Genomic DNA, 13307 nt, shown 5'->3' on the forward strand with positions numbered 1-13307 from the left:
GTCAAATGCTAGTAATTGTGAATGAATGTTACTCACTGTGGCAATACTTTTTCTTGGTTTTGGCTTAGTTAAGTTACACTTCTGAAGTGAAAACAGCATGTCCTACTGCTTCCCAGGTACAGAATAGTTGGATCAGGGTAAGACCAGGAACCGGCCTTACTGCAACAAGCAGCAACCTGTATGCGGGAATTTCACATGCATGAGCTGCTCAGCAGGGACAAATAAAACTAGATTATGCTGCATTAATTCTACTTACATTAACAGGAGATTATTTACACAGTAGAAGGACAGTGTTAGAAACTATTTTTCCTACATTTTACCAGTTTTAAAAGCATTCATTTTACATTTCTGGATCAGACTAGAAATAGTTAATCCGGGGGGGGGGGGGGGGGGGGGGGGGAAATAGATCACTGCTTCCCGCTTCCCACTCCAAGCTAACTTTCATATGTATCAAGGAAAAACATAAAAACAAACATTATTTTATGACCTTCAATGCTGGACTGCTGAACAGAATGATTTCTATTCTCTGTTTCAGATCATCACAAGAGACATCCGCAGGGGATATATTGTTAAAATAACACTAGAGAGAGGCATCACAGTGCTAGACGTGATGGCATAAAGACATCAACTTATATATCACTGAAGGGGAATTGTGAAGCCATCTCCTGTGCCTCCAGAGAACAGTAAGAATACTGAAATAGTCTAAAAACACTAAACGAACCATTTCAAGATTGCTGTGATCAATTAAAGTGCCTCTGCAAGTGGTGGTCCTGTGCAGCTGAAAACTTACTTCCCCAAATAATTTTGCAGTCAGATCAGTTCCTGGATCCAGTTCAACGCAGAGCTGCAGGAGTGCTCATACAAAGACTACACAACTGCTTTGCTTAAAGGATAGGACTGCTTAAAGTACTCATAAAAATTCAGCCTAAGATTTAGGGCAAACAAAACAACACAATAGTGTTGTTTAAGCCATAATTTCTGGAAGAAAGTATGCAACAAGGCTTTTAAAAGAAAAAAAAATGCATCACTTGAACTTCCAACAGGAAAAGAAAAGCTATTTCAGCAGGCAGCAGTGCATGAGAACAGGCTGGCCAAGAATAAACTGAGACTGGGTGTTAAAAGGTTTCTGACTGTCAAAGGCCTGATGTCCTGAGGCAACTTTCCAAGAGAGGGAGCAAAGTTGAAAAACCACAAACAAAAGACCCTAGCTAATTTCATTCAGTAAGCTTTATAAAATTTTATCTAATATTACACAGGCTTGTCAGTGACCCAAAAGGCTCTTTCCTGTTGCGAGATCTATGGATGTCTTCATGAATTCAAGACAAAAATGTTTTCTCTAACAACCACGACTATGTCAGCCTCCTGGCTAGAAGAGCTATGTTGCTTGTAACCACTGCACACATACCAGGGAAGGAGAAAGAGTGGGGATGAGGAAAGACTGCCCCAAACCCATCCGAGCTACGCGAAGGATGCATAGCAAGCGGCCTCTGAGGCCAGCAAGGAAAGGCCACAAGCCTCCAGCAGCAAATCAGCCCTCATGAGCTGGACAGAAGCCCTCCAAGAACACAATGAATGCAGCAAGAGAATTATGAATGGCAAGAACAGCAGAACTGTGACTCCTACTAGGGCATTTCACAACACAATTTCTGTTATTTCCAGAGAATAGGCCAGAATTCACAGATTTTGTGCACATTACTATCACAAAACAAACAGGATCGAGAAACAGGAAATCCTTCCTTTCATTCTCAAGTTATTCATTGCAATTAAGGCTTGATGTCTTGGCCGATTCTTCAATGCCTATAAAATCTCTCAACCCTTAAGTTTTTGCTTTCAGGAACAGAAAGAGTTGATGTAACCTCCCCTAATAAAAGTTCTTTCGCCAGTATAAGCCAGCACAAGCTGAAAGTGCTTAAGATTGATAGGATTTATAGTAGTAAGGAATGCATATTCTTTTGCATTTACTAGCTTTACTGTTGTAAAAAATTATGGGAGAGCTTCCTGAAGATGGTTTTAGTAAGGATAGACACAACCACCTGTCAAGAGAGATCCACATTGCAATAGTTTCTTCTGCCAAAACCACCTTTTTAAGCCCAGTGACAAGAAGTTACTGGAAAAACCTATCTTATTTATGAGTGCTCTTTCACAAAAGATAATCCCCAAGTAAGAGAGCCTCAGAATGACAGTTCCATTTGGAGATTTGAGCACCACGCATGTCAAACCACATTCTCAATACTTGTAGTACTACAAGCAAAAAAGCATTTTGTTGTATCAAAGCTGCCTAAAATTCTGACACAAAAGCCTGATTGGTGATAATCTGATAAAAGAAATTACACAGAAATTTCCGATTCATCAACAGTAGGAAATCAATAAGAAAGATTTTGCTTTTTGCTCAGATTTCTTTTTTTCATAAAAGTTGGTTTAACCTGTCAGATTTAGCCTATTTGAACATCTGTGATGTTCACTTCTGTCATTTTATTCTTATACTTTTAGTTAATAAAATGCATAGTCAAAAAGAGAAAAAAATGTAAATCTAAATCATAATATTACTTTGACAGACTTTTTCAAATTTTCTGATTTAGTGATCTCTAACTAAAAATTCACTTTAACGGAATTACACAAGAAATGTTTCAGACTGACAACAGTCTCGCAAAGCACAAGAGCTATTTTCCAAAGGTGTCCCACATAAACACCTCCTCACACTCCAAGTGCCATGTACCATGCTAAAATCACTATCAGCGTCAGCTAACCAAAGATGGAGGAGGAGGCAGGGTAGAGGAGACAGCTTCCTTCATGCCCTGCGTCTCAGGGGGGCAGATACGAGCAGAGTCCCGATTCCTCACGTGACAAGGGTGTTCGCAGGATAGGCTGCCTCCGCTTTTGCTCCGCTCCGTGCCTTCTTCCATAAAGATCCTGTGTTCAGGAATGTTGGGCAGCGCCTTCCTGTGCTCAAGTAGCACCACTTTGCACTTCCAAATACGAGCACCAGTAAGGCGCACGGAAAGCCCTCTCACTAACTTGGCAGATCTCGGTGCCCAGCAGCGTGGAGCCGGAGCGCACTCGGGCTTTGCGACTGGACACCTCAAACTCACCTTTTCACCACCAGCTTCAGCGTCTTGTGAGAGCCTTTCACCAGGCAGATGGCTTCTTGTCGGAACCCAGAGAGGCCCACGTCGTTGATGCCAACGATCTCGTCCCCGGCCAGTAGCTTGTCCACAGCTGCAGCTTTGCTCCCATCTTCAATCTGAAGAAAAAGCATATGGCACAGCAGAATTACTGAGGTTGAACAGTGACATCTTTAGAATAAGATAATGAGTTTTCAATTATTGGCTTGATACAATAAATACTATAGTAATTAGATGGCTGAAATAATTTAAAATGACATTTGAAAAGGCTACAAAGCAAAAATAACGAAACATGCGGCACAACAAGGAAGGAAAGAAAACACAACAGAGGAAATTTCCTGGTAAGACTAGAATACTCGGTGGAAATTTGGGAGCCAAAATCATTTGGGATCCTGAGCTCTTTTCGATATAGTTCAGCTAATCAAACTTGCTAACAGAGCTTTAGAGAGATATTTTAAATTCTGGTTCTCTAAAGAAGGTAACCAATAATATTAACCATATACTCAATAATAATAAATATATAGTTAACTCCCTAAAAGTCTGGCATGTGATGAAACCCCAAAATACTGTGAAACAAAAATTAATTTTCCATACCAGCTTATCAGGCATGTAATGTTTAGGAAAACATCTGAGAATTTACAACCCATATGGCTAATAAGCAGTTCTGGCTATAAGAAAAGGCAATGGTAGGAGATCCAAGAAAGGAAACCAATGTGTCATGCTGCTATGCTGCTGAAAAACACAGCAGTACCATGGGAGGATGAAAAATTATTTTGCTGCCATTAGTATTGCTCTCATCTGTTATTTTTTTGGTTTTTTTTTTTTTGCTTTTTTTGTTTTTTTTTGTTTTTTAAACTGAGTTATTCATAAACATGTCCTGAAACACGCACATGATAAATTAAGGAATTCAGGTTTTGGCAATTCTCATCCTGATGCAGAAACACAGCCAGTGCGAGTTACACATTTTTTAAATTTAAAGCAAACCCCCAAAGCTTGATCAGCCAGACTGACAAGTACCAACACTATTGTCAAATATAGCTTTAGGTGTCGAACACTTTGCAATTCAGACCTTTGGCTTTCTTAGTTTCTTCCCTTTTCCCGTCAACACAGCCTCCAGCCTTTCAGTTTCTTGGGCTCATGATCTAGGAATTTAATTCTTTATTTCTCTCCCACTTACTCACAATCCATATCCCAACTCTTCTTATAGATTTGGCACTTTGCCTTCAAAGCAAAGATTTTCCTTTATGTCTTCATTATATTTTGCCTTGACTACTACACTATCTCTGTCTCGCTCTTTATTAAATACCAGTAAGTCTACAAGGAAAAATTCTTTATAATTGGATAAGCTGCAGAGAGCTTCATAAAGAACTGCCACCTTCTCAGACACCAAAGTCGATTAGTCAGGAGATAAATCCGCAGGAAACAACTTCAGGAGCTCTGGAGCTCACACTGCAGGTTTTGGGGCACTCCAACAACAAAAGTCCACATTAAGTAACTAATGAAATAACTAATGAAATATGCAGTATCTCTCGATGCAAGTACATTAGGACGACCTCATCAAACACAGCCATCTTACTGCATGCAAATTAAGGCTCTCTTTATTTACCTTTAGTAGAAATGTTCTTAAAATACCTTCAAACCCATAAATCCAAGCCAACAAGAACGCCAAACATGAGATTCAGTTTTGAACCCCACTCTGAAGTTGTGGTTATTGACAGTAATCAAGTAATTTAATTTCCAAAATTTATCTCGGAAAAATATGGATAATTAAAGACAAAGTTTCTGTATCTCAGCACACCAACTTTTCAAGCTACTGCCTGCCTCTGACCTGCTTGCATATCCTCTGAGCATCAAGAATCTACCAGAATATCAACTCTGTAGTTCAGATCTACAGTAAAGTTAAAAGCAAGGAAGCTACAGGAGAAACCCCTCACATGCAAGAGAAAAGTGGTTTCAGTGGTTCAGTGGTTTTAAGTCCTGGGTGGTGCCATGGGAGAAACCCTGAGGTCAGTCAGGGCTGAAGAGAAGGACAAGCAACCAGAGATCTTTAGGTCTCCTAAACAAGCAGGCTCAAACCCTTCAAGAGTTCAGAGGCATTTCTGGATTGCTTCTAAACACACTGTATTTGAAGGCATGAAAAGCAGGGAAAAAACCACTGAGGTAAAGCAGGGCTGAACCAATGCTGGTCACACACAGCACTGGGGGCAGGGAGAGGAGCTGCAGCCCTCACGCTCGCAGCAAGGTACCAGCCTAACCAAAAGGCGTAGGAAGCTGGTGTGCCGCCCTGAGACCTTCACAAGGACTTTTTTTTCCCTCTTTAAGGAGGAAAAAAAAAAAAAAAAAAAAGGCGGTCTCCTAGAGCTCCCAGGAATGTTCATTGTTCCCAGGAGCGTGTTTGCTTTTCCTTCAGGCTGGCAGTGCGCGGCCGGCAGCGGGTTTGCAGTTACCCCCTCCGAGTTTTCATTTCGGCGGGGAGGCTCCACATTCCACAGGGCGCAGGCTTTCCAAAAAGACTCTCTCTGTCCAAAACAACATTAATCAAAAGAAAAAAAAAAGGAAAAAGAAAAATATCGAAACTGCAGCACAAAGCCACGGCACTCCTCAGGAAAGCTGGAAGCGGCTCTAAAGCGACGCCACCAAGGGAAGGGGGACTAGGGAGAATAAAAACTATACATCCCTTGATGGTGAAAACCTCCTTGAGCTGAACAAATTTCAACATAAACCTTTCCTACTAGTTTTAACTCACATCACTGAACGGCTGCCTGAGTGTGATTTCACTTGACGGTGCATTTTTAGTGGAAACACCTACCATAGCTAGATAAGAAAAATGGGATTTCTTGGGATACATTGAAGTCTTTTAATCGTGACAGCTAAGTCGTCATTGACTTTTCATCCATCTAAAGAAACACAATCAAAAACATCCCTGAGAAAATGACCCTTCCAAACTGTTGCGCCGCCTACCTTCCTCCTGTGCCCAAACTTGCGCAGGGCCATTCTAGGGTCTCTCCCAAATTTTCTCCTATTATTTTCACTGTTCATGGTTTTTATTTGTTAACATGCTGATAACTTTCCTTCACATCCAGCCTTCCCTAGAACTGCAAATCCCAACCAACACACATAAATACTTAGCACCAGAAAATGCACTTGCAAATTTTATGTCTCAAAATCCTACGCTTAGGATTTAACTCCTCAAGTTAAAAGCAAGTATTCATGACAAAATATTTTATCTAACACACACCCAATAGCTTCCTGAATTCCAGACATCCTGAAAAACCAACCATCTCCAAATAAAGCCTTGAAAATACAGAAGAAGGTTTTAAGATAAAGCCTTTCATGAAAAGCCATCAAGAACAGATCTATCCCTGCCACTGAGCAGGCATCAGGAAGATATGACTGAGCTAAATCCTCTCTCTGTGGCTCCCCTCATCAGTTGGAATACTTGCAGGAGCTGAGAGTCCTTAAAGTATACATCTTAACATTTTTATAGTAACACCAGGAAACAAAAACGCAGCCAAGATAACCAACATTCCTATTTACTTATAAATAAAGGATCCGAACCTTCAAAAAACATGTGTAATTACACCACATAGTTTGGATGAATAAAGGAAGAGTTCTACAAACTCCCTCAAGCTGTTCTTTTAATATGTATTAGTAAGTTATAGCCCTCTTATTATGCTGAATTAGCAAGAACAAACAGCATGACTTTCTATCTTTACCAGGGATGCTGATATTACTACTGAAGTGTGTTTTCAAGAGGACAGGAAGAGGATGTTTGTTGATAAAAAGCATCTATTTAGACAATATTCAACTCTCACTTTGCTCTCCCAAATGACCTCTCTGTGACCACGAGCAAAGGCAGATTTTGGGATATATTTGAGGACTACAATCACTGATTTCTGATGTTTTAACTCTAACCATACTAACTGCTAGATTCTCCCACATTTATATTTGCTTATAAAAGATATTCCCAAAACAGGAAGTGATGCGGATATAAGATACACATGCAGATAATGGTTAGGACAAAAATAATATTAATGGAAAGACATGTGTTGTAGATTTATTTATTTATTTATTATTTTATTTTTATGAAAAGGAGAGCAGACCTTCCAGCAGGAGAGAGACAGGGAGAAAAGTGTAATAGCTAGATACACAAACATATTCAAAGGACACTTACAAGCCTGTATTCCCACTTCTGGTAATGTGTAAGAAGAGGGAATAAATAATGGCCTATGTTTGTAACTTTAAATGGATATAGGGTTGACAAAGGTGCACCACTTCTGGAACGTGATCCATTAACTTCTGTGTTTATCAAGCCTGATGCTTTACTTTAAATACCCACATTCTTCTATATACACCTGTATAAACAAGCAGGAGTCAATTTGGGGAAGTGCAATGTCACACAAGATATCAAGTTTCGTTTACAAATGATGACATTGCATCAGTTTCTTGTCCGTTCTCTCTTTGGACAGTGTGGGAGACGGGATGAAAACCCAAACCCAGAGACAAACACAGGAAAAAACAGCTCTATTTATCAGCATCTGCTATCAACAGTGATAAACTATTTTATCTTAATCAGCAGTCAAGAACTGACCCTGTGGTTGTTTGTTTTCTTAACATCCAATATGATTATTTAAAAAAAAAATCATTTTCAAACAAGATCTTCAGAACAAGTAAAATTGAAGGAAATGTTAATTATTTTGAGTTGCACTGAGTCATACAAAGGAGAAGAACTTTCACAGTTAAAGCTCGGCATTTGTGCAGTTTGGAGGAAGCAACAGGAAGGTAACAGAACCAAAACCATCTGCAGATCCCACCTATGTGGTGAGAAGTGCAGCTGTTGGGCAGATTCGCATGTCAGATCAAGGCAGGATAAAACAGGGGTGCAGACGGCAGCAGGACCAAAGCAACCCAAAGAGGGCAGGTGTCTCACGCAGACACGCAGGCCAGGCCAGGCTAACACGTCCCACTTTGCATTTTTACATCCCCCTCTCCCACTTCAGACTGAACACGTGGCCATTGAAGGCATGAGAGGGGGCACGTGGCATGCCATCCATGCAGGCCTATCCAACACTACTAACTCGGTCATGGCTGCGCTTTACTGGACAGGTTATCAGCTAGCACCGACCCCCGCCGCGGTGACAGCGCGCCTTGGACGTCACGCACGAGCCGGGCCTTCCTTGCTGCTGGGCGCCACCATTGCCCACCCTACGGTCGTTGCCACACTTGTTCTTCCTCCCAGTATTTCCACACCTCACAGCAAGCTGCACAGCATTTTAGCTTTTTTCCACGGAAGACAACTCATTTCTCCAAACGCAGTTTCTTTCCCCCAAAACTACATGGAAAGGGGCTCCCCGACGCCGCAAGCCCCGTGTGCCCTTTGCGTGGGCTGAGGCCTGCAAGGCGCCGACGAGCCGCGCGCGCTCCGGGCCTCGCTCTGGCAGCCTCTCTGCCTTCCATCAACAGATGGGTGTCCTAAAAATCAATTTGAGAGCATTTTTAAAGGCTAGAGTTCAACAGCAGGACACAGCCTAGCACAAGCCTTTCTAATTGCTTTTTCTTGGGTATATTTAAATATGTGGATACTAGCCAGCTTTTCATTATTATTATTACTAAGAAAGCATTACATTTTGAAAAGCTGTCACTCAGTACAGTTCTTTAAGTATTTATCCAGTTTTTATAATTGTGTCCACTCCTGTTGTTTTGATTAAGGGCCTGCTGCCATTTCCACTATAACAGACCGTTTTTTGTGGGGGATTTGTTACAGCTGTAAAAATGACTCCAAGCTGAGAGTTAAATTCAGAGTTCCTCGAACCAGAAGCATTTCAAAAGTAAGTTAAAAACAAACAAAACCCCCTCTATTTCCCTTTAAAAATAAGAATTACACAAACCAAATAACACTATTAGTCTCTTCTAAATATAAAACACCAATTACTATTTATAAGAGGAGACCTCTACTGTACCCTATTCTATCTGGATCACAGAAGCAAGCCAAATTGAAGAACGCCAACTAATGTATTTGAAGTTTAAGAAGACCATATATGAACCTTTGTCCCAAGATGCTAATGATCACAGTTTACACGTGACAAGTAACAAGAAGTGAGACTTTAAAGGTTTGTAGTTTCCAAAAACTTAAAAACACACATGCTGTTGTTTCTTAAAGGTTTGTTAAAACTGATTGCACTGTTTCAAGAACTGAAGTTGGAAACGTTTCACAACTATAATTTCTTCAAGACAAACCAACACAACACGCCCTGCCCTGATGATCGGAAAGCAGAGAGCTAAAGCACGAGGGAAAGGAAGGTGCGGCTGCCTTATGCCGGGGCTGCCTCTTTTGTCCTTAACACCAACACTTTGCTAGACAAATTCTAGAGCTTCCAGATAAAATCTCCTTGCTCCAGCTCAGGAAGATGTGTCAGACATATATTGAAGAGCATATTCCAGGCTTTGAAGCTGGTATAAACCGGAGCAGCTGGCCCTCGGGCACCCACCTCCGCAGACCCGCTACCTGCGGACACGCTTCTAGGGGCCCGAACGCGCACGAACGCGCCGAGGCCAACGCAGGCGTGAGCGGCCCCTGCACGCTTAACGAGCCTATGTACCAGGCAGACGGTAAGCACGAGCGCATCCAGCGGGTCCGTGACGCACGGGGGCAACGTTCTGAGTTAAAGAATGACAAAATGGGAACGTCTGCACTGCTGGGAGAGAGGGCTGAAAGGAGCCAGCCCTCAAGGCTGCTACGGACCCAGCATCATGCGGCCTCGACCCATTCTTGTTCCCCTCTCGCTGCTAAGTGTTGGCAGCACATGCTACAGATGATGTTGAGTTCCGTTTTCCCTAGCACCTCATCAACATTCTGGATGCTCTTCTGTCGCTGTTATAAGCATAATGTCTAACAGCGTTAGACCAGATAAGTAGTCCATATCTTCTTTAGGAATCACTGAGAAATTATAACTCCCATTTATTTTTAGCTGACAGTTTGGTGTTAAGTTAATGTAAGCTAATGGCATTCAACGCAAAACTCAGCTGAACTAACATGCATGCAGAATTATTTTGAAACATACATTTACATTTTCTTTCAAAATGATAAATCTGTTTTAAGAAAGCAGCTACATATATGTGCTATGAAAAAAAAAGTCAGAAAAAAAAAGGACTTTTGCCATATATATTATTTACTTATGTTAAAAAATGCCAGTGAAGTTTGGAAAGATCTTGCTTATACATATTTACTTCTGTAAATTTATTTACAGAGGACTATATATAGGCTGCTCTTTCTTACATGCAATCTGTGCAGTTAACACTAAGCATTTTGTACAAGTCTACATTTTTGTACTGTCGGCTACCATGAAGAACGATAAGAACGGTTAAAAAAAAAAAGAAAGAAGCTATGCATAGAAACAACTCGTATTTTATCTTTTCAAACTGATAACAAGAACAGACTTTCAAGAGGGAAAATAAGCCCCGACAAAGTAATCTTTACGATCGTAAGGTTCAAGGCAACTTTGCAACCACCATATAGTTCCACAAGGTTGCTTTATCCTCATCCTCCATCTCGGGAGAATAATGTCACAGCTTGCCGATGTGCCTGTGACAGCAACATTCTGAACACCAGCCAGCCGCCTATGCAACAGCACTCCGTGCTAGCACAGGGGCATGGCTTACGAACCCAGCAAGGAGAAACAACCCAGGTCTGTCTGCGTGCGGGTTTGGACATGCAGCTGTGACTGCGCATCAATTTTGTGCCAAGTTTACATAGGAACACTCCAGTTTCACCAGTTTTATAATTTGATTGTGAAAAAAACTCTGATATACTTCAGTGGAAGGCATGAAAAGATCTACCGGGCTAAATTAAAATACTCACTGAAAAGAAAACTCTACTTACTCCATTCAGCTAGCCTGAGCTAACTTGTTAACCTTTTACATAAGTTCAAGTTGCAGCTATGCCTATTTTTTTCCAGGGAAAGTAGCACTTCCAGACACAGGTAGCACTGGAAGACCAAGGGACAGAAACAAGCTGCTTCATTAGTTAGTTTTGAAAGGCCTGGCAATGGGCCTCATAAAACTCACAAGAATTTTACAAATAGTGTTAGGCTTTTATTGCAATTACCTTCTCTTACACATCCCTCTTTTAACAGAATATTTTTCCTCATAAGCTTGTACAATTTTTTTGCTATAATCTTGCCTTGTGTGAAAAATGAGCTATTTTGTTATGTCAAAAATTAAGGTGACAAAAGAGCAAGCATAACAATTCCCAGTACTACTTCTAACAATAATTTCTTATCAACTCCTGAAAACTTGACCTTATTGCAAACGTTAAAGTGATTTTGAATAGTTAACACTGAAAAAATACAATTGTCAAATCCATTGCTACACAATGGGTTTGCAGAACATGAAACTCCTGAGCAGCTGCCTAGCACATACAACCACTTCTGAGATGAAAATGACCTACTTTTCCCCAACCATTTCCCTCTGTACTATTACACTCAGTATTTTTCTTTAAAGAAGTGTCTCGCTCTTAATGTATTCTTATTTGTTTATTCTGCTACCAACTCCTCTGAAAAGCGAAGTCTCAAAAATAGGGCCAGAGCCCTAAAATTTGAGTTGGTTGACTTCTTTTGAATTAACTTTTGCTCACCGTTCAGAAGTGATATTCAGGTTCTGTGAGCCTGAATTACAGGCCTGAAATTACAGACTGAAGCCTCAGTCTACCACCTCTCCCAATTCTAGTACTTAAAGCAAAGCTGAAAGAAGACGACAGATTTAAGCCCCTCCACCACCCCAATGCTGAAATAGGCAGCAACTCCAAAGGTGCCTTAATTCATCATTATATAATTTACACAGTCCTGTTTGCTGGAGGTATGCAATACTTCAAGATGAGTAGGTGCAAGCATCTGTTGCCACTCTACTAAATCCGTGTTTGCGCTGTGTATTCTGTATGCAACCTCAATTCTGCTTTCTTAACACAATAAACAGCCGGAAGCTGGTAGCATGAGTGTCACAAAAACAAAAATGTGTATTATTACAGAAACAAAAAAGGTCTGGGGAACCTTGCCCTTAGTTTCTCCTCTGTTCTTGTTTATTCCATTAGCAGTCTAGTAAAGGAAGAAGGTTTATCCCACTCCACTTTTGCCCAGAATTCAAATATGAAGACATGATGCAAGCAAATAATGGACACGAGATTAAACGTATTTTGCTAGGAAGAAAATGTCACACAATTGCTTCTAAAATTATGAAACAATTTTCACAAAGCAACCTTAGACACAACTGTGTGATAATTTCTGCCCAAGCTGTTCTACTTTATTAATCTGCAATATCTGAATTTACTGGTACAATCGAGGGTAGCTCTTACAGCTCAATGTGATTCTTATATAATGTCACAGTAATAAAAGCCAAAAAGCACCTGGGTAAATAGTTTATGAGCATTTTATGCAGTCTGTTGACAAGATGAAATAGTCCTCATCTGCCCAGCCAAGGCATACACTGAAATGTTCATCTGAGCAGGACAGGAACATTTGTGTACTGAAAATTAAGCACCAACAGGTAAACTCTATCCTGGGTCGGGAACCTAAAAAAAGCAAAAGGCAATTCTGTATATATTCTCTATATATTGGCATCCCTTTCTCTACTTTAGAAGTCTAACTCTTTATAGGATAAATCAGAATGAATTAACCAATAAACCAAAATAAATATTGGGTTGTGTAATTCATACTCCTATGACAGATTTTTCTTAATAAATTACAGGCTTTTGCTGTGAACTAGCACTACTCTGTGAAAATCATCATGGAATTTTACACAAAACATACAAATATGGGGCTTCAAAAAAGCTGCATGAGTATTTAAAATTTTTAAATAAGACTGTTATGGAAAGCCATTTAAGTATATCAAATCCACTCAAGTACACTAAGATGACCTTGAATAGCAAAAATTCAAGCACAAAGACTATAAGAAGGAAAAAAGCATCTAATCTATATCACTATACCCTAAAATTTGGACAGAACACAGAAGATAAGCACTCCCTAATTCTACTGCCTGCTTTGGCTTGATTTCAAAAGGAGAATCATTAGCTCTCCTCAACCCAGAAAAAGGGAGGAAAAAAACAGGAGCTCACACAAAAGAAAAAAAACACTTGTGGTTTGCAAATACATATATTAGCAGCAGCCCCGACCCTCCTATTTGAATGGCCTAAGA

The 13307-nt window shown here is 40.4% G+C and overlaps 1 protein-coding gene across 1 annotated transcript in view; it reads right to left on the reverse strand.

Annotated features, from left to right (window-relative positions):
- SHROOM2 (shroom family member 2) overlaps nt 1–13307 on the reverse strand; it is a 114178-nt gene that overhangs the window by 67363 nt on the left and 33508 nt on the right. The window contains exon 2 of the mRNA XM_088520226.1: nt 3090–3241. Within this exon, the coding sequence (XP_088376352.1) occupies nt 3090–3241 (152 nt within the window). The remainder of the gene's footprint in view (nt 1–3089; nt 3242–13307) is intronic.

The sequence above is a fragment of the Tinamus guttatus genome, unplaced genomic scaffold (assembly GCF_059628265.1).
Source record: "Tinamus guttatus ecotype Peru unplaced genomic scaffold, ASM5962826v1 Tinamus_guttatus_pri_ptg000083l, whole genome shotgun sequence".
In the NCBI taxonomy this organism is placed as follows: domain Eukaryota; kingdom Metazoa; phylum Chordata; class Aves; order Tinamiformes; family Tinamidae; genus Tinamus; species Tinamus guttatus.